Source organism: Stenella coeruleoalba (assembly GCF_951394435.1).
Source record: "Stenella coeruleoalba genome assembly, chromosome: 14".
NCBI lineage: Eukaryota > Metazoa > Chordata > Mammalia > Artiodactyla > Delphinidae > Stenella > Stenella coeruleoalba.
The window spans coordinates 58031983-58047352 of NC_137160.1; the positions used below are offsets into that span (position 1 = coordinate 58031983).

Here is a 15370-nt window from a genome sequence, read left to right on the forward strand (position 1 = left end):
CCTTAGCTCCAGGCACCATCATTTCATGAAGGGAAAATGGCAGAGACTCTGGATCCTGCTCTTGCTGTGTGAACGTGGGCAGATCCTTTCTCCTTTCCATGCCTCAGTCTCCTCAGCAGTAGAATGGGGATTCCACTAGTACCCGCCTCATAGGATTATTGTGAGGGTTAAGTAAGTTAATGTACGTAAAGTGCTGAGAATATTATCTGACACACAGTAAGTGCACAATCAGTGCTAGTGTTTATTATTATTTAATAATAAAACCATCATCATTACCATGAGAGCTCATGAGACCTATAAGCCTTTACAGTATGTAATCCCTTGGTCAGATTTCGAGAATCCCTATAGTTTCTTAGCCAGAATAGTGCAACTAATGATAGTAAATTTAGGATCTTTTCTTATTGGTCAATCTGCAGAAAGAGATACAGTAATCAGATCTTAAAATAGTTAAGTGGCAGTGTAGTTTCTTGGTTAAGAGCACAAGCTTGAGAGAGTTGGTGCCATTACTTTTGAGGTTGACCCTGGGGAAAGTGGAAAACAGCTCTAAGTCTCCATTTCCTCATTTGCAAATTGGAGGCTAATGTTGACCTCCTGGGAGAGTGTGAACATTTAACTAGGCATTCAAGTACCAGGCATGTATATATGCTTGGTAATGTATCGATTGTTTTCATCATCATTATTATTTCAAATGTTTGTAATCATATGGAGGTATTTATTTTTGTAATGTATCATTGCTTTCCAGTTCTTTCAGAAAGTTGAAGAATCGGGTCTGGAATCTGAAGGGATTTTTCGACTTTCAGGATGTACTGCCAAAGTCAAGGTACCAAACATTTTCTCTCTTCCTCGTTAGAGATCTCAGCTAGCTAGACCCAAGTTCACACAGGCATCAGGTGTGTCTAGTTGTTTGTTGTTGTTTTGATACTACCACTTGGCCCTATAGAGCTTTCCTCAATACCTGTGTTCCATGATCCTGAGTTGTGTATTCCTTCAGACTAAAACAACAACAATAAAAAGCCAACAACAGTGAAAGAACACATCAATTCACTATCAAAAACTGCTGCTTGTCTTTAATTTGGTAAAGTTGAAATGTCCCATCATTGTTTTTTGTGTTAAACACTTTAGCTTTTTTGTGTTCCTCTCAGTCATGGAATTCATTAAGCCAGTATTAGATGATCCCTGATTTCCATTGTCAATTGCTTCAAACTTAGAAACATTCTTTGGCTTTCCTTTTAATGGAAGTCCTTATAAGAATTTGTAGGAATGGCTGTAACCACTAGAACACTCACTCAGCAGTTCTAAAACCCAATTCCATTTAAGGTAATGTTAGTTTCTACATATAAAACCACCCATGCAATGTGAATTCCTTTACATTCCTACTTCTGTATGGTGGGAAACTCTTCAAATACAGCAAAAAAAAAAAAAAAAAGAATTGTTAGAAAAGAAAAGCTTTTCTCATAAATTTCCAGTAAGATATCCCACTTTGTGTGCTGGTGCGCATCCGCAATGAAGCGTCCCTCCCTGCCTTGTACATTCCCCTGGTGGGTGGGCGTGGAAACATGAGCAGTTCTCAATAATGAATCCTTGAGAAAAAAAATCTCAGGGAGAGGGAAAAGTGAACTTGGTTCTGTTTGAACTAGTAAAAGGAATTGTGTAGGGGCAGGAAAGCATCTCTTTACTAATTCATTTGGGCACATGTTTTGGGAAATTCTAGTTGTATCAGAAGTCTCAGAGTTTTTATATAGACGTATGACGAGATATTTTTCAAAGGGGAAACTGAGAGTAAATAGGCTGTGTCTATTGAAAGCTCCAGAAAGCAGGTGCTGGGACAGAGTTAGGAGTAGAAGACGGTTATCGGGGGACCGTGCTTCTCAAGGATCAAGGGGGAGGAGGTGGGCTTGGGCGGGCTGAGCGTCAGAACGGGTGCAGTTGGGACTCTCTCCCTGTGCCCTGTCAGCCCCACGCTGCACTGTCACTGCTGGGGCTGCCTGCAGGGAAGGGCCTGAGGCCAGTCAGAAGGTGCCAGCACCTGGGGAGTCAGCTACCTGCATTTTTGCCGATGAACAGCCAGTTCTTTTTTGAAGGGAGACCTGAGCAGTGCTCTGCACTTTGCCAGTGACAGAGGGATCAGCACATTTCGGGGGGCTGTGGCTTCCCTGGGAGTAGAAATTACTAAATACTGGCACAAGTTCGTTTGGAAGGCAGGAAAATTCCTAGTGGATCCTTAAGGTTTGTCCTCTCTGAATGGGATCTACTTTTTGTTTCAGGTTCTCACAGGTATGGTTTTTATATATACTTCTAAATAAATGTATCCTAAATCTGAGGACAAAAGCTGTTACTAGTTTTGGTTAAGTCTTTGTGGTTATATCTGTAGAGTCAGAGAACCAAAATGAAGTCAGGAAAATGAATTTCCTAAACAGAATTAGACTCCATCCCTCTAAACCTCCCTCTATAATAGGGAAGTTGTATTTGCACATATTCTTACTGACTCTGTGTGTGTGTGTGTGTGTGTGTGTGTGTGTTTGTGTGTGTGTAGGGGGAACATAGTGGATATGACTTAAAATTCTATTTTTGAAAATAATCAAAAGGAGACAACATTACACAACATTTCTTGTGTGTATGAATTTTAACATCATAGCGCAAGTTGCTTTTCTTTAGCTAATCTTTGACTGAAAAATACTTATCAGAGGCCAATAATTCATTTAACGTGTTCTAATAGGCACATGCATTCCTGAACCACATTTAGGTAAAAGTCCCTTTTGGCCCTTAATAGGTTTTATGTAGTTTTAGCCTATTTATTCCATCTCTTATTAGTCCGAAAAATGTAATCCAGATGTTTTCGTGGTTTGAGCTCCAAGAAAGCCAATGTGAAAGAACTCCGGGCCAGTGAACAGAAACGGGGGTATTGCAGTTAGAAAGGCATTGTAACTTGATATAGTAAAGGGGCCTTTATTTCTCTTCTTTGTTCAAACTTTAAACTTTAAAAAAATTTTTCATCTACGAATGTGCTTGGGGAAAGAAAGTTAAAAAAAAAACAACATTGTAATTATCCTCAAATTGTGCCAAGTGGATGACGCTAACACTAAGGTATCATTATGAAGAAGCCAGCCTGGGTTGTGCTTTCAAGTCCCGGTTAGACTCACAGGGGAGTAGCCCTGGGGGACGCTGCTGGTTTTAGCCGCACGGGGCACATAACTGCCCAGCCCATTCCTGGATGTGAGGCCTCAGATCATTTGGAACCAATTTAATGCTTTGGTGTTTGCAGTGATTTTCTTTTCCAAAAATGACAGAAATTTGAGCCAAACACCGGGGAATATATTTCATGGAAGAAGGCAGACTGGTTTGACATGCACGGTTTTCTTTTTTGACTCGTGTCAGTTATTCGGAGGCTGCTCTAAATGTTTTATAGTGATGTTACCTGGTCTGCTGGTTTCCCTTCCTGAACTGGTTTTTGAAGCTGAAAGCAGGTTATTTGCATTTTTATAAAGTTACCTCAAAATTGGAAGCAGGTTATATATTTGCTCAGAGGAGATTGAAGGACATGGCTCCTGACCCTTGCCTGGTGTTCTCATTAACAGTGGACAGAAAGCATGACTTTTTTTTTAACATGTACACGTCTCTGGCAAGGAAGACTCAGCCCCTGGTTCATAGGGCTTCATGTTTAGGACCACTGTGGACATGTCAGCTCTGCTCCTACTTCCACTGTGCTCTGGTCCAAACTTCTCCGTTTGTCTCACGCTGGCCGTCTAGACAAGACGAGGTGCTGTTATTACCAGAATATCCACACCACATACACATGGGTTTCCTGTAGTAATAATACTAGAGGTTGTAGCAGACCCAGACGAGGGGAGAGTAAGTGCAGCCAGCATTTCCTGAGCGCTCTCTGCATGCAGGCCCTGCCCCCTGAGCTCTACATTGTAGTATCCAATTTAATCTCTGTGAGGTTGTTCTAATATCCATCTTTTAAAAAAAATATGATTGCTCTTGACTTTATTTTATTTATTTATTTTTAAAATTTTGGCTGCACCACACGACATGTGGGATCTTAGGTCCCCGACCAGGGATCGAACCCACGCCCCCTGCATTGGAAGCTTGGAGTCTTAACCACTGGATCGCTGGGGAAATCCCTAATATCCCTCTTATGGAGCGAGAAACCTCACAGGCGTACAACTAGGCAGTTGTGGAATTAGGATAAACACCTAAAGAATGTGGTTATAGAGCCTGCCCTTGACCCTGGTGCCATGTTGCCTCTTAGGTGGCAGGGAAGTAGTGAGAGGTTAGAATGACCTTAGTGTTTCAGGTAGCTTCCTGTGGCACAGGTCTGTGGGCAGTGGATTTGAATTATTCTGCTCTTGCCAATACTTCCTGCCCACTTGCAAAACAGTTTCCCCTTTGCCTTATGGCAGTGGTACCAGGCAGTGGACGGAAAACATTTACTCCTCCCCCTCTATTTCCTGTTAACAACCCCTCCATCTGCCCATTACTCCAGCTAGCAATCTGAGAGTCATCCTGGACTGTTATTTCTCCCTCTGAGTCTCATGTTCAATCCATTACTGATTCTTGAGAATTTTCCCTCCTAGGCGTTTCTTAAATGCCACCTCTTCTTTCTATCCTACAACTGCTTATCCAGGTTAAGTCCTCGATGATCCACCACCAGAAATGGTGCCCTAGCCCGATAACTGCTTTCTGCATCTCTGGCCTGCTTCCCAGCCAGTGCCGATCTCTGAGCTCCCCCAAATCACTTTTCCTGCCTGTCAGGAAAGATAAATCTCACCTTGTTGTTCTCTAGCTTCTCTTACATGTTCAAGGCTGGAAGACTTAGACGTCTCATGAGAATAAAGCAAAGGCCTTAAGGATTTTCAGAGTTTTCCCTTTTTTTTTTTAAGAATCCTTTTTGAAGCAGTTATTGTCAGTTGGGAAACTGACTATAACTGCCTGGTATTACTGGTAAACTCTAATTCAAGGGAGCAGTAGAATGGGGGACACTGGTCATCAAATGAATTAATAATGTAAAATGTATAACTCAAGTAAAACTTAAGGATGATTAGTGATTGTTTTAAAAAGTATTTACACAGTGTTCCCAACCTTAGGAAGGATTGGGCAAACATGCAGACATGTGGAAGACATGTGTACGTCTTGGCATAAAACTTTGCTGTAACTGCTCCAGGAAGATATCATTGGTGTGCATGTTGCAGTGAGGTCAAAGTTCCTTTGTTGGGATATTTCTCATTCTGTATGTGAACTAGCCAAGAGGCATACATTCTTGATCTAATTTAGAAACAGAAGACGGGGTGGCAGAAGTAAGGCATCATTGAAGAAAAGGGGGAAGTGGAGGCTTTGTCAAAATGTAGCAGTGCATTTATGATGTGGGCATAGGCAGTGTTCTGCCAAAACCATATAAATGAAACTGTGATCTGAGTAAAGAACTTCTGTATTTGTATAGATGGCAAATTATTTTAAGATTAACATTATTCTAAAAGGATTTTAGAAAACTTTAAAAAGATATATTCAGAAATAGCCATTTCAGTTCTTTAATCATGTTGAAAAAAGATAAGCTTAGTAGATATTAGCTTTTCAATCTAATTACAAAAATAGTTTATGTAATGACAGTTTTTAAAGGGGGAGGATCAGGTGGTAAAACTCACTATTTTCCTTGATTTTCAGCAATACCGTGAAGAACTGGATGCCAAGTTTAATGCTGATAAGTTTAAATGGGAGAAAATGTGCCACAGAGAAGCTGCAGTAATGTTGAAAGCATTTTTCAGAGAACTACCCACCTCTCTCTTCCCTGTGGAATATATACCTGCTTTCATCACTCTAATGGAAAGTAGGTGGAAGAAGTTAAGTGTGAATGGACTAAGTTACAAGGTCAATAAAGTGGCACAGAGCAGAAGAAATATGCATAATCAGATGTGATCATAAATGTATAGATTTGCTATTTCCTGGTACTGCTTGATGAACTATTGAGTTTGATGGTAAACTGTCATCTCTTCACATGTTTATATTTCTGAGTCTGGTTGATATGATTTAGAGGGTTTTATAATCATTAAAAGGCAGAGAGGGTTACAGAAAGACCTGGCTCTTGAGATTTGAATTCCTGCTCAACCATCTGTTAACTATGCAGTCAACCTTTCTAAGCTTCACTGCTGCACCTGTAAATTACAGATAATAATTACTTGTCAGGGTTGTTGTGGGTATTGAATGAAGACATCTAGGATAGTGCCTGGTGTATAATAGTCCTTCAAAAAATATAAGATCTCTCCCTTCTTTAAATCCGAGGTCCTGGGTCTGATGATGTAGCATGCAGTAAGAAGGTGTTTTGTCTCTGAAAATTACAGTATCACATAGTGTTTCTGAAACTTAAAAAGTCACATAGATGAGGCCTTAACTGAGGTACTTGGATAAAAAGTATAGAAACTGGACAGTGTGTGTTGTATTTGGCAGTCAGAAAGTAATTTCATCCTAAAGGTTGAATATTGAAGAAGGTGTGATGAGAGAAATTTAGAAAAGTAGGATGAGGCTACATAGTGTGGGCTTTGACTACCAACCTGAAGAATTCAGGAGTCACAAGTCTAAATATGTATAAGCATGCCAAGTAAGTGATTCTATATGGACAGAAAGGGACTGTGGCCAGATTGAGAGGACATATCCCATATAGAGAGGTTGGCCACTGCTCAGCTCTGGATGATGGTTACCATGCAGGAGTGAAAGCCAAAATCCAGGCTTTAATGACGAAACTCTTCATTTGAAAATGTCAGCCACAAATTCAAATTTTAAAACACTACATGAGCGTAGCAAGTATTACCCGTATCTGCCAGTTTACAACCTTCTGCAGGTTGACCAGAAGTATAAAATCCTTAAAATCACAATCAGAGAAAATAATAGTCACATCCTAAGTTGTATGACAAAATTTGTCCTAAAAATTAGTTGGTTCTAAATCTTTAAAATTTTTAACTAAACCAGATTCATAAAATAATCCACTGTGTCTTCAGAGAAAAGAATATAAGACAAGGCAGTCCTTTTCTAAGCTTTAATTGACATGCTGTGACCAGTATCTCTTTTCTTTGTATGATGTAGTATTTTTGTTTTATGAAAGAAAGAACTAGTTCTCTTCATTCTTTATTTTATTTAATTTATTTATTTATTTATTTTTTTTAAAGAAGATGTTGGGGGTAGGAGTTTATTTATTTATTTATTTATTTTTGCTGTGTCGGGTCTTCATTTCTGTGCAAGGGCTTTCTCTAGTTGTGGCAAGCAGGGGCCACTCTTCATCGCAGTGTGCGGGCCTCTCACTATCACGGCCTCTCTTGTTGTGGAGCACAAGCTCCAGACGTGCAGGCTCAGTAGTTGTGGCTCATGGGCCCAGTTGCTCTGTGGCATGTGGGATCTTCCCAGACCAGGACTCGAATCTTCATTCTTTTTTATTTCAGATATTGTATATTTTCAGTTCTAGAATCTCCAGTTGCTACTTTAAAACTATTTTCTATTTATCTGCTGACATTCCCTATCTTTTCATTCATTGTAAGCATATTTACCTTCATATCATTGAGCATAGTTATGATAGCTGCTTCATAACTAGTTCCAACATCTGGGTCATCTGAGGGTTGGTCTCTGTTGACTATCTCTTCCCTTGAAAATGGGTCACTGTTTATGTCAAGTAAGTTTAAACTGTATCCAGAACCTTGTGAATATTTTTTTGGAAACTCTGTGTTCTGTAATATTTCTCCAAGGAGTGGGGTTTTTTTGGTTAGTTTTGTGTTTTGTTTGTATTTAAGCAGACAATTTGCTATTTAATACTTACCTGTGCTACTCCACATATGCATGGTTTATGGGGTGAGCCATCATTTGGGTGGATTTTACACCAGAATTAGGGCCTTCTATATCTTGACCTTCCCTTTCTGGGATTCCCCATAACTTCCCAGTGTCTGTGGTCCTCCTGAACCCTGCCCTCTCTTTGTTCAGGCCAGAAAGATTGGGATTTTCTTTTGGAATTTCAGCCACCTCATGCCATTACTGTCTATGGCCTGACCTCAAACTAAAAGCCAGGAAATTGGACACTCTCCCTGTGCCATTCCCTAATGCCAAGTGTCCAATGCCCTCCTAAATCTGCCTGCTTTTGTTCATTCTCCACTGCCTCAGGTAGTTGTTTTTTGTACATTGTCCAGAGTGTACAGTTGTCTTAAGGAGGGTTGATTGGGTAGGAGCTTACTCAGCCATACCAGAAACAGAACTCCCTCCCTCTGTTTCTAAGTCAGAGAAACACAGGATCTTCTGTAAAGTTTGCTGTCCTGGAAAACAGGCTGCAGAAGTCTTAACTTCACTTTGATCTGCAGTTTATATACTGAACAATTCATCAAAACAAATGGTGCCACAGAGGATTTTTTTGTTTTAGTTTTTCTTTTTTTGGTCTTATGGAATTATACAAGGAAGAGTCAATCACCATGTAAAACCTGTTTGGAGAATCATATTTAAGAAGGAAATCATATTAATTAAATCATATTAAGTTTTTCTTAATATCATTATTCAGATGTTGAAGCCAGTACACTTCAATGAAGGGAGAGAATCTGGAAAATATCCTGAAAAGTTTCACAGGACGATCCGCATTTATTTGTATGACTTTGAAAGTGAAAAATAGTATATTGTCATGATTGATTTGATAACTAGCCAACCCCACAGGAAGCCCGGCGTTCTGGGCTGCTGCCATCGGGAAGAATGGCCTTTTTGCCACCTGGAGTAAGCTCTCGTTGTAATGAGATTTTCTGAAGGGAAGAACTGTGGACATCTGTGTGTTTAAGCTGCCCCTGTATTTACTCTAAAACGGAGGTCAGAGAATGTAGTCTTTTCCACTAGTGTAATTACTTTCTCTTTTCTCTTTTCAAACTTGGTCCAAAAATTGCCCATAAAATTAAAAGACTAATAGTTCATCAATCAAACCTTAGATACTTTCATGAAAAGTTGAATAACTTTCTGAGAAAATAATGACCTCAGGAGTGAAAAAAATGACTCTTAACCAGGGTGCAATAAATGAATTAACTACAAAACTATTAACCACAAAACAGTGTAGGGCTGGGTTTTCTAAGCAAAATGAAAATGGATTATTTGCCAGTTTAGATTTTTAATCTTAAAGGGAACTTTGTAATTTATCTGGAATTAATGGAAATAGAGAGCCTGCATCTGCATCTATTGTTTCCCCCCAGAGGTTTTTTTGGGTTGCATTGGAAAATTATAGACAGCCCTTAGCCTGCAATTTATGCACTAAAATAATGTCTTATCTGTCCCCAAATGCTTTGTACTGAGATATACTCCTGCTAGTGCCTGTTATTCAGGCAAACTCACATCAGTGTGCATTAGCCATTTTCAAAAACAACCTGGACCTGTGTCATTTTTGTTTACAAATTTGACATAAATTTTTAAAAATCCACATGGGGATTGTGCTGAGACAATATGATATGAGCCTATAAATACTCCTCCCAACTGTTCCTTCATTACGTGGTTACACACAATAATCATGTACTCCTAACTCGGATGCACACGACCTCCTGTGACCTAGTAGTTTGTCACGAGAGTGTTTCCACTACTGTAAAGCTAAGTAACTCTATAGGCAGCTGACTGCCTTTATACACTGAGTCATAAATGGATAGATTTTCCTTCAACTTGAGAGCTCCCCGGGGGTTACAGAACGTCATGCTTCCCTGCAGGACCTCCCACCAAGAGACCATTTTGGGGAGAATACAGAAAGAACAGGCAAAGCCTGGATGCTCTGGAATACCCTACGTTTTCAGCACAGCTGGCTGTGAATTATCCAGTTGTGGATAGATTTCCTAAAATCCTTTCCCTAAAATGGGAAAAGAGCCAATATTGAGAACACACAGTAGTAGAACGCCAACTCTCTGGTGCCATCTTCTGGATCTCCAAAGATCCAACTGTGGTTACCTTCCCTTTCATGTCCATTTAAGAGCTAAAATAAACGTCACTGATCATAACAAGAGCAAACACCTATGGAGGTAGCTATGTACAGGTACTGGTGTAAACACTCTGTACATTAGCTCATTTAACCTTCATAATGGCCCAGTGAGGTAGGTATGATGACGATTCCCATTTTATGGATGATAAAATAGAAGCAACAGGGGTTAGATAGCCTGCCCAAGGTCACTCAGTGACTAAATAGTACGTGCAGAATTTGAATCTGGTTCTAGAATCTCTGCTCCTAATTATTATGCTTGGCTGCCTCATTGTACGGAAATAAAATTTATTTTCTCTTGAATTGAACTTCAAGCCAACTGTTTCTAGCATAAAAGTAAAGCAAGATCTATGAAAGTACTTTGAAAAGAGAAATGTTGTACAGATCCAGAATAATTTTGAGGATCTCGTTGGCCACCTGCCCCTACAGTGGCATCCTAGGATGCTAAAAAGGAGTTGATAGACTGAGGCTCCTGTCCAAGTGAACAGACTTACATTGTCAGTCACAAAACCTGAGTCTTTACCACTGAAAGCTGTCAGGGTCCTCGTATGCCACCAGATGTTAGCAAGAAATGCTGTCAGAATGCATGAACGTTGTTCAAAATGTGTGGTTATTTCTGTTTTCTTGTTAGGAGGGCCTCACATCAAAGTACAGTTTCAAGCCTTACACCTCATGATCATGGCACTGCCTGAGGCCAACAGGGACACAGCCCAGGTATGTTGTATCGACCTCATGGTCTGTCATTGACTCTTATTGGTCAGAGGAAATGGCTCAGGTGGAAAAATGAAAACTGAGAGGACAACTTACCAACCAGCTGAGCCTGCAGCAAACCCGCTGCCTTTCCTTGTTCCCACCGCTGTTCTCCTGAGGAAGCCAGGAAAGAATGTGAATCCTGGAATCTTCTTTGAACATTTGTTTCGTTCATTCAACCTGTTAAGAGATGTTGAGCATCTACAGTGTGCCAGGCACTGGGCGAGGGTTAGGAGTAGGAAGAGGAAGCAAAGATGGAAGACTTAAATGGAATAATGTCAGAAGTGAATGAAACCCCTGCTTTAAATAAAATTTCTAGAATGTTCATGTCTTACCATAATCCAATTTAAAGAATTATAGAATCCCAGAAGTTTACAGATCACCTGATAGGACCTTGCCATTTTCCAGATTAAGAAAATTAAGCTCAGAAAAGTGATTTCTCCATTAATATAAAATAGAACATTTGATAGAATTGTATTCCATAGTTCTCCATCCCAAATATCCCTCCTTTTATTTCAAATTCACTTCTCTGCTTTATGTTTGTAAAAATCAAAGTTTCTGTTGCTGTTTTGATAATGATTCTGTATACAATAGGAAATCTGTTATAAGTACAACAAGTGCTTGGAATCTTTTTTTTTTTTTTTTTTTTTGCGGTATGCGGGCCTCTCACTGTTGCGGCCTCTCCCGTTGCGGAGCACAGGCTCCGGACGCGCAGGCTCAGCAGCCCCAGATCACGGGCCCAGCCACTCCGAGGCATGTGGGATCTTCCCGGACCGGGGCATGAACCCACATCCCCTGCATCGGCAGGCGGACTCTCAGCCACCGCGCCACCAGGGAAGCCCCAGGTGCTTGGAATCTTTAAAATGAAATTGAGGTGAGGATGAGTTGGAAAGAGTTATAATTTTGAGGCCAGTAAACATGATGCTGAAAACAAAGATGAGTCTTCGTGCTACCTCTTGTCAGACATTTCAGTTTGGTGAGGACCTTTCCTCCTACCAAGTGAAACCATCTATGTCAATTATATTATATCCTCCACCCAAGAATGGGGACTGGCAAAGGCATAAGAATGTCTGTTTTAATACAATTTGGTATTTTTCAAAAGCTGGAAATTTACTAGCTTTTTTTTGTTTGTTTGTTTGGCTTTGTCTGAACAATGCTTTTTTTTTTTTTTTTATCCAAAGGAATGAATCTAGTATCAGATATCTGAGTCAAAGTGTCATTTCCCCTTTCATATAACTAAGAATGTAGCAATTATCAAAGAATTTAGTACATTCCTAACAGAAGATCCTCTCTGTCTCTCTCTCTCTCCCTCACTCTTCCATTCTGAATTGTGACTGGAATGAAGATTGAAGCTAGTGTGTTGTAGAGATCAAGATGTCTGGCTCAAGAATTAGGCTTCCTTGGATCAGATCCTGGCTCTGCCACTTAATTAAGTGACGCTGGGCAAAGCTACTTAATCCCTCCCCATCTTAGTTTCCTCATCTGTAAAACAATAATAGTACCTACCTCACAGGGTTTGGAATGATGATAAAATGAGTAGGAGTATATAAAGTACTAAGAATAATGCCTGGCTCACAGTAAACCCTCAAATAAATGTTAGCTGTTATCACTAGTATGTGCTGTCCATTTTCTCATTACACATACTATAGCAGAATTCAAACTTGGAAAACCAAAGAGCATCTCCTTTTAGGATTTCAGCCCTCTTGGTGAATTTTAGAAAGTTCTGATAGGCATTTATACTTTGGTGGCTCAGCCAAACTTTTATTAAGCTTTCTCAATTTTTTTTAATGCTGAGCACAGGTGCATGTAATCATTTCCCTTTGGTCTGCTGAAGATTCCAAAATTGAAAAGCAGTACAAAAATGACACCCAAAAAGTGAAAGTTTTCAGCTTTTTGACTGAGATATTTTTGAAGTGAGGAATGAGATACTTATTTTGTTGTTTTTATTCTTTAATTTTTTTCTTTACTTTATTTTTAAATTTTTTATTGAGGTGTCATTGACATATAACATATTAGTTTCAAGTAAGCAACATAATGTTCTGATATTTGTATACGCTGCAACATGATCACCATAGGAAATCTTGTTATCCTCCATCACCATTACAAAAATTCTTTTCTTGAGAGAACTTTTAAGATTTACTCTTTGTAACTTTCAAATATGCAATACCGTAGTATTGACTATAGTCACCATGCTGTATGTTATATCCCTGTGAAATTTATTTCATAACTTATTTATTTTAAAACTCATTTTTTTCAATGGACTTTCCATTCCCAAGGAAACAAAATAATTTTTAACAGTAATGCCTTAAATTAAGAGTGAATTACTTTTCTACCTTCACGACAAAACTGCATTTCATGTTTATTTGAGCTGTAGTGCTTTCTCTCCCTTGTTTACTGTTTAATTTTAATATTTGTCAAGCTTGTTTAAGATAAAAGAAAATAAGAAAATGCAAACTATTATTTATAGAGATCCCAACATAACAAATTCCATAAAAATGGAGCTACTTTTATGAAGCAGAGAAATGAAAAAACTCTTCACATTTCTCATTAGTACTTTTAAGCAGTTAGAGGGGACACATGACACATTCAGCCATTCTGTAGCTCCGACAATTTTCCAGAGGCCCAGTGAACGGGTATGGAAATGAGTGATAGTAATCAGTGATGCCTCTTCCTAATTTACAATGACTAGAGTGACACTGTGCTGTTTCCTATCAGGCCCTCATGACATTCTTCAATAAAGTCATTGCCAACGAATCAAAAAACCGGATGAGTATATGGAACATTTCTACTATAATGGCACCAAATCTTTTCTTCAGTAGAAGCAAACATTCTGACTGTGAAGAATTACTCTTAGCAAACACCGCTGCCCACATCATCCGCTTGATGCTAAAGTACCAGGAGATGTTGTGGAAGGTGAGTGACAATGTGACGACTAGGATGTTCTCATGTCTGCTAGCGCCCAGGAGATGTAAAGACTCATGAGCAAGCACTGCCCTCAGGCACAGGGAGAGGTGGGAGACAGTAATCCCAGGTTGCTGGTGGCATCTTTATCATTCCTTAAGGCTGCTCCCGAACACATTTTCCTTTAAACAGGAATCCTCATAGATTTTCCTAATCTTTATGAGGACAGAACCACAGTTCCTGGTTCCTGGATACTGAGTGGCCAGAAGACAGACTCTACCAGGGAGGTTTAACTCAAGTGTTTTCCTTCTAGTCAAGCTCTGTTTCTTCTCCAGGTTCCATCTTTCTTAATCGCTCAAGTCAGAAGAATGAATGAAGCCACGATGTTGTTAAAGAAACAGCTTCCAAGTGTCAAAAAGCTGCTAAGGAGGAAGACCATAGAACGAGGGGTAATAACTAAATAAATGCACAAATATCATGGCCACCCAGGCTCTTATTTCTCACAGTGATGCACAAAGTAGCTTGTAATTTAGAACCAAAATTGTTATATTCTCATAAAGTGTCAGTCTTATAACTATAAACACTGTGGAAATTGTGTTCATGACAGAGTACTGTGGTCTTTACATTTTGTTGAATTATGTGATTTGCAGTTGAAGTTTTTGAATTATCTCTGTCATGAAGATTACTTAAGGGCAAAATGATTCTTACAAATGCTGAAAGTCAACATTTCAGTCCCTGTGAACTGGATTTAAGGGCAATCCAGTAGTCAATATATCTAATAAGTAGAGATAGAGATTTCTGTAGTGATTGGATACTAAAAGAATATGTAATCCTCAAGTTGTTTTGTGTAAATTCATTACATTTCAAAGAATGTTTGCCTTAGCGCGGTTGTCTGTGTGGAGATGGATAATGGAAACAGGCTTTAGAATTATCTTTATTGCTTTAATTTGAGGATGATCGTGAGGCATAGCATTTGGCCTTGAGGAGGATGTAGAGATACAGGAAACTCACTTTGTCCTTAAAGGAACGTATATCTAGTAGAGAAATATCTGGTAGAGAAATGTACACAAGAGCCATGAATATGCATTCAGTGTGAAACGTGTCGTACAGACAGTGTGCTGGGAATCATGCAGAGGAGAAAGAAATGTGCTCCAACGTGGAAAGTGTGCAGACTTCACGGAGGAAGTGGCATTTGAGCTGCATCTTCAAGGATGGGTAGTAGCATTTGGAAGGGAGAAAGGAGGGGAAAGTTCATTCAGGGAAAGGAGTAGTAAATCCCAAGGCAGTAAGGTAGGAGTATTGCTAATTGATTTATCACAAACAGGCTGAATGGCTGTGTTCCCTCATTGATTATAGGCAAAGTGACTTCAGATCAACTAGAACCAGCACATTAAATTTGGGAAAAAAATTTTGTTTTGAGAAAAAATTCACATAATATAAAAGTTACCATTTTAACTATTTCAAAATGTATAAAATTTAGTATATACTTTTAGTATATTCACAAAGTTGTGCAACCATCACCACTATCTAATTCCAGACTATCTTTACCACCCCCCAAGAGAAACCCCATACCAATTAAGCATTCACTCCCCATTACCCCCTCCCCACAATCCCTGACACATTCTTATCTACTTTCTAGCTCTATGAATTTACCTATCTGGACATTTCATATAAATGGAAGCATGTAGTATGTGGCCTGTTATGTCTGACATCTTTCACTTAGCATAATGTTTTCAAGGTTCATCCATGTTGTAGCATGTA

General features: G+C 39.3%; 1 protein-coding gene across 12 annotated transcripts in view; it reads left to right on the forward strand.

The window, feature by feature from the left end:
- Positions 1 to 15370, forward strand: part of ARHGAP28 (Rho GTPase activating protein 28) — a 189683-nt gene that overhangs the window by 157328 nt on the left and 16985 nt on the right. For all 12 annotated transcript variants that reach the window (XR_013831407.1, XM_079943288.1, XM_079943296.1 and 9 more), the window contains 5 exons: positions 743 to 820; positions 5662 to 5824; positions 10590 to 10672; positions 13424 to 13621; positions 13945 to 14058. Coding sequence is in view for 11 of the 12 variants with exons in the window: in XM_079943288.1 (XP_079799414.1) it covers positions 743 to 820; positions 5662 to 5824; positions 10590 to 10672; positions 13424 to 13621; positions 13945 to 14058 (636 nt within the window). In the remaining variant the exon portion in view is untranslated. The remainder of the gene's footprint in view (positions 1 to 742; positions 821 to 5661; positions 5825 to 10589; positions 10673 to 13423; positions 13622 to 13944; positions 14059 to 15370) is intronic.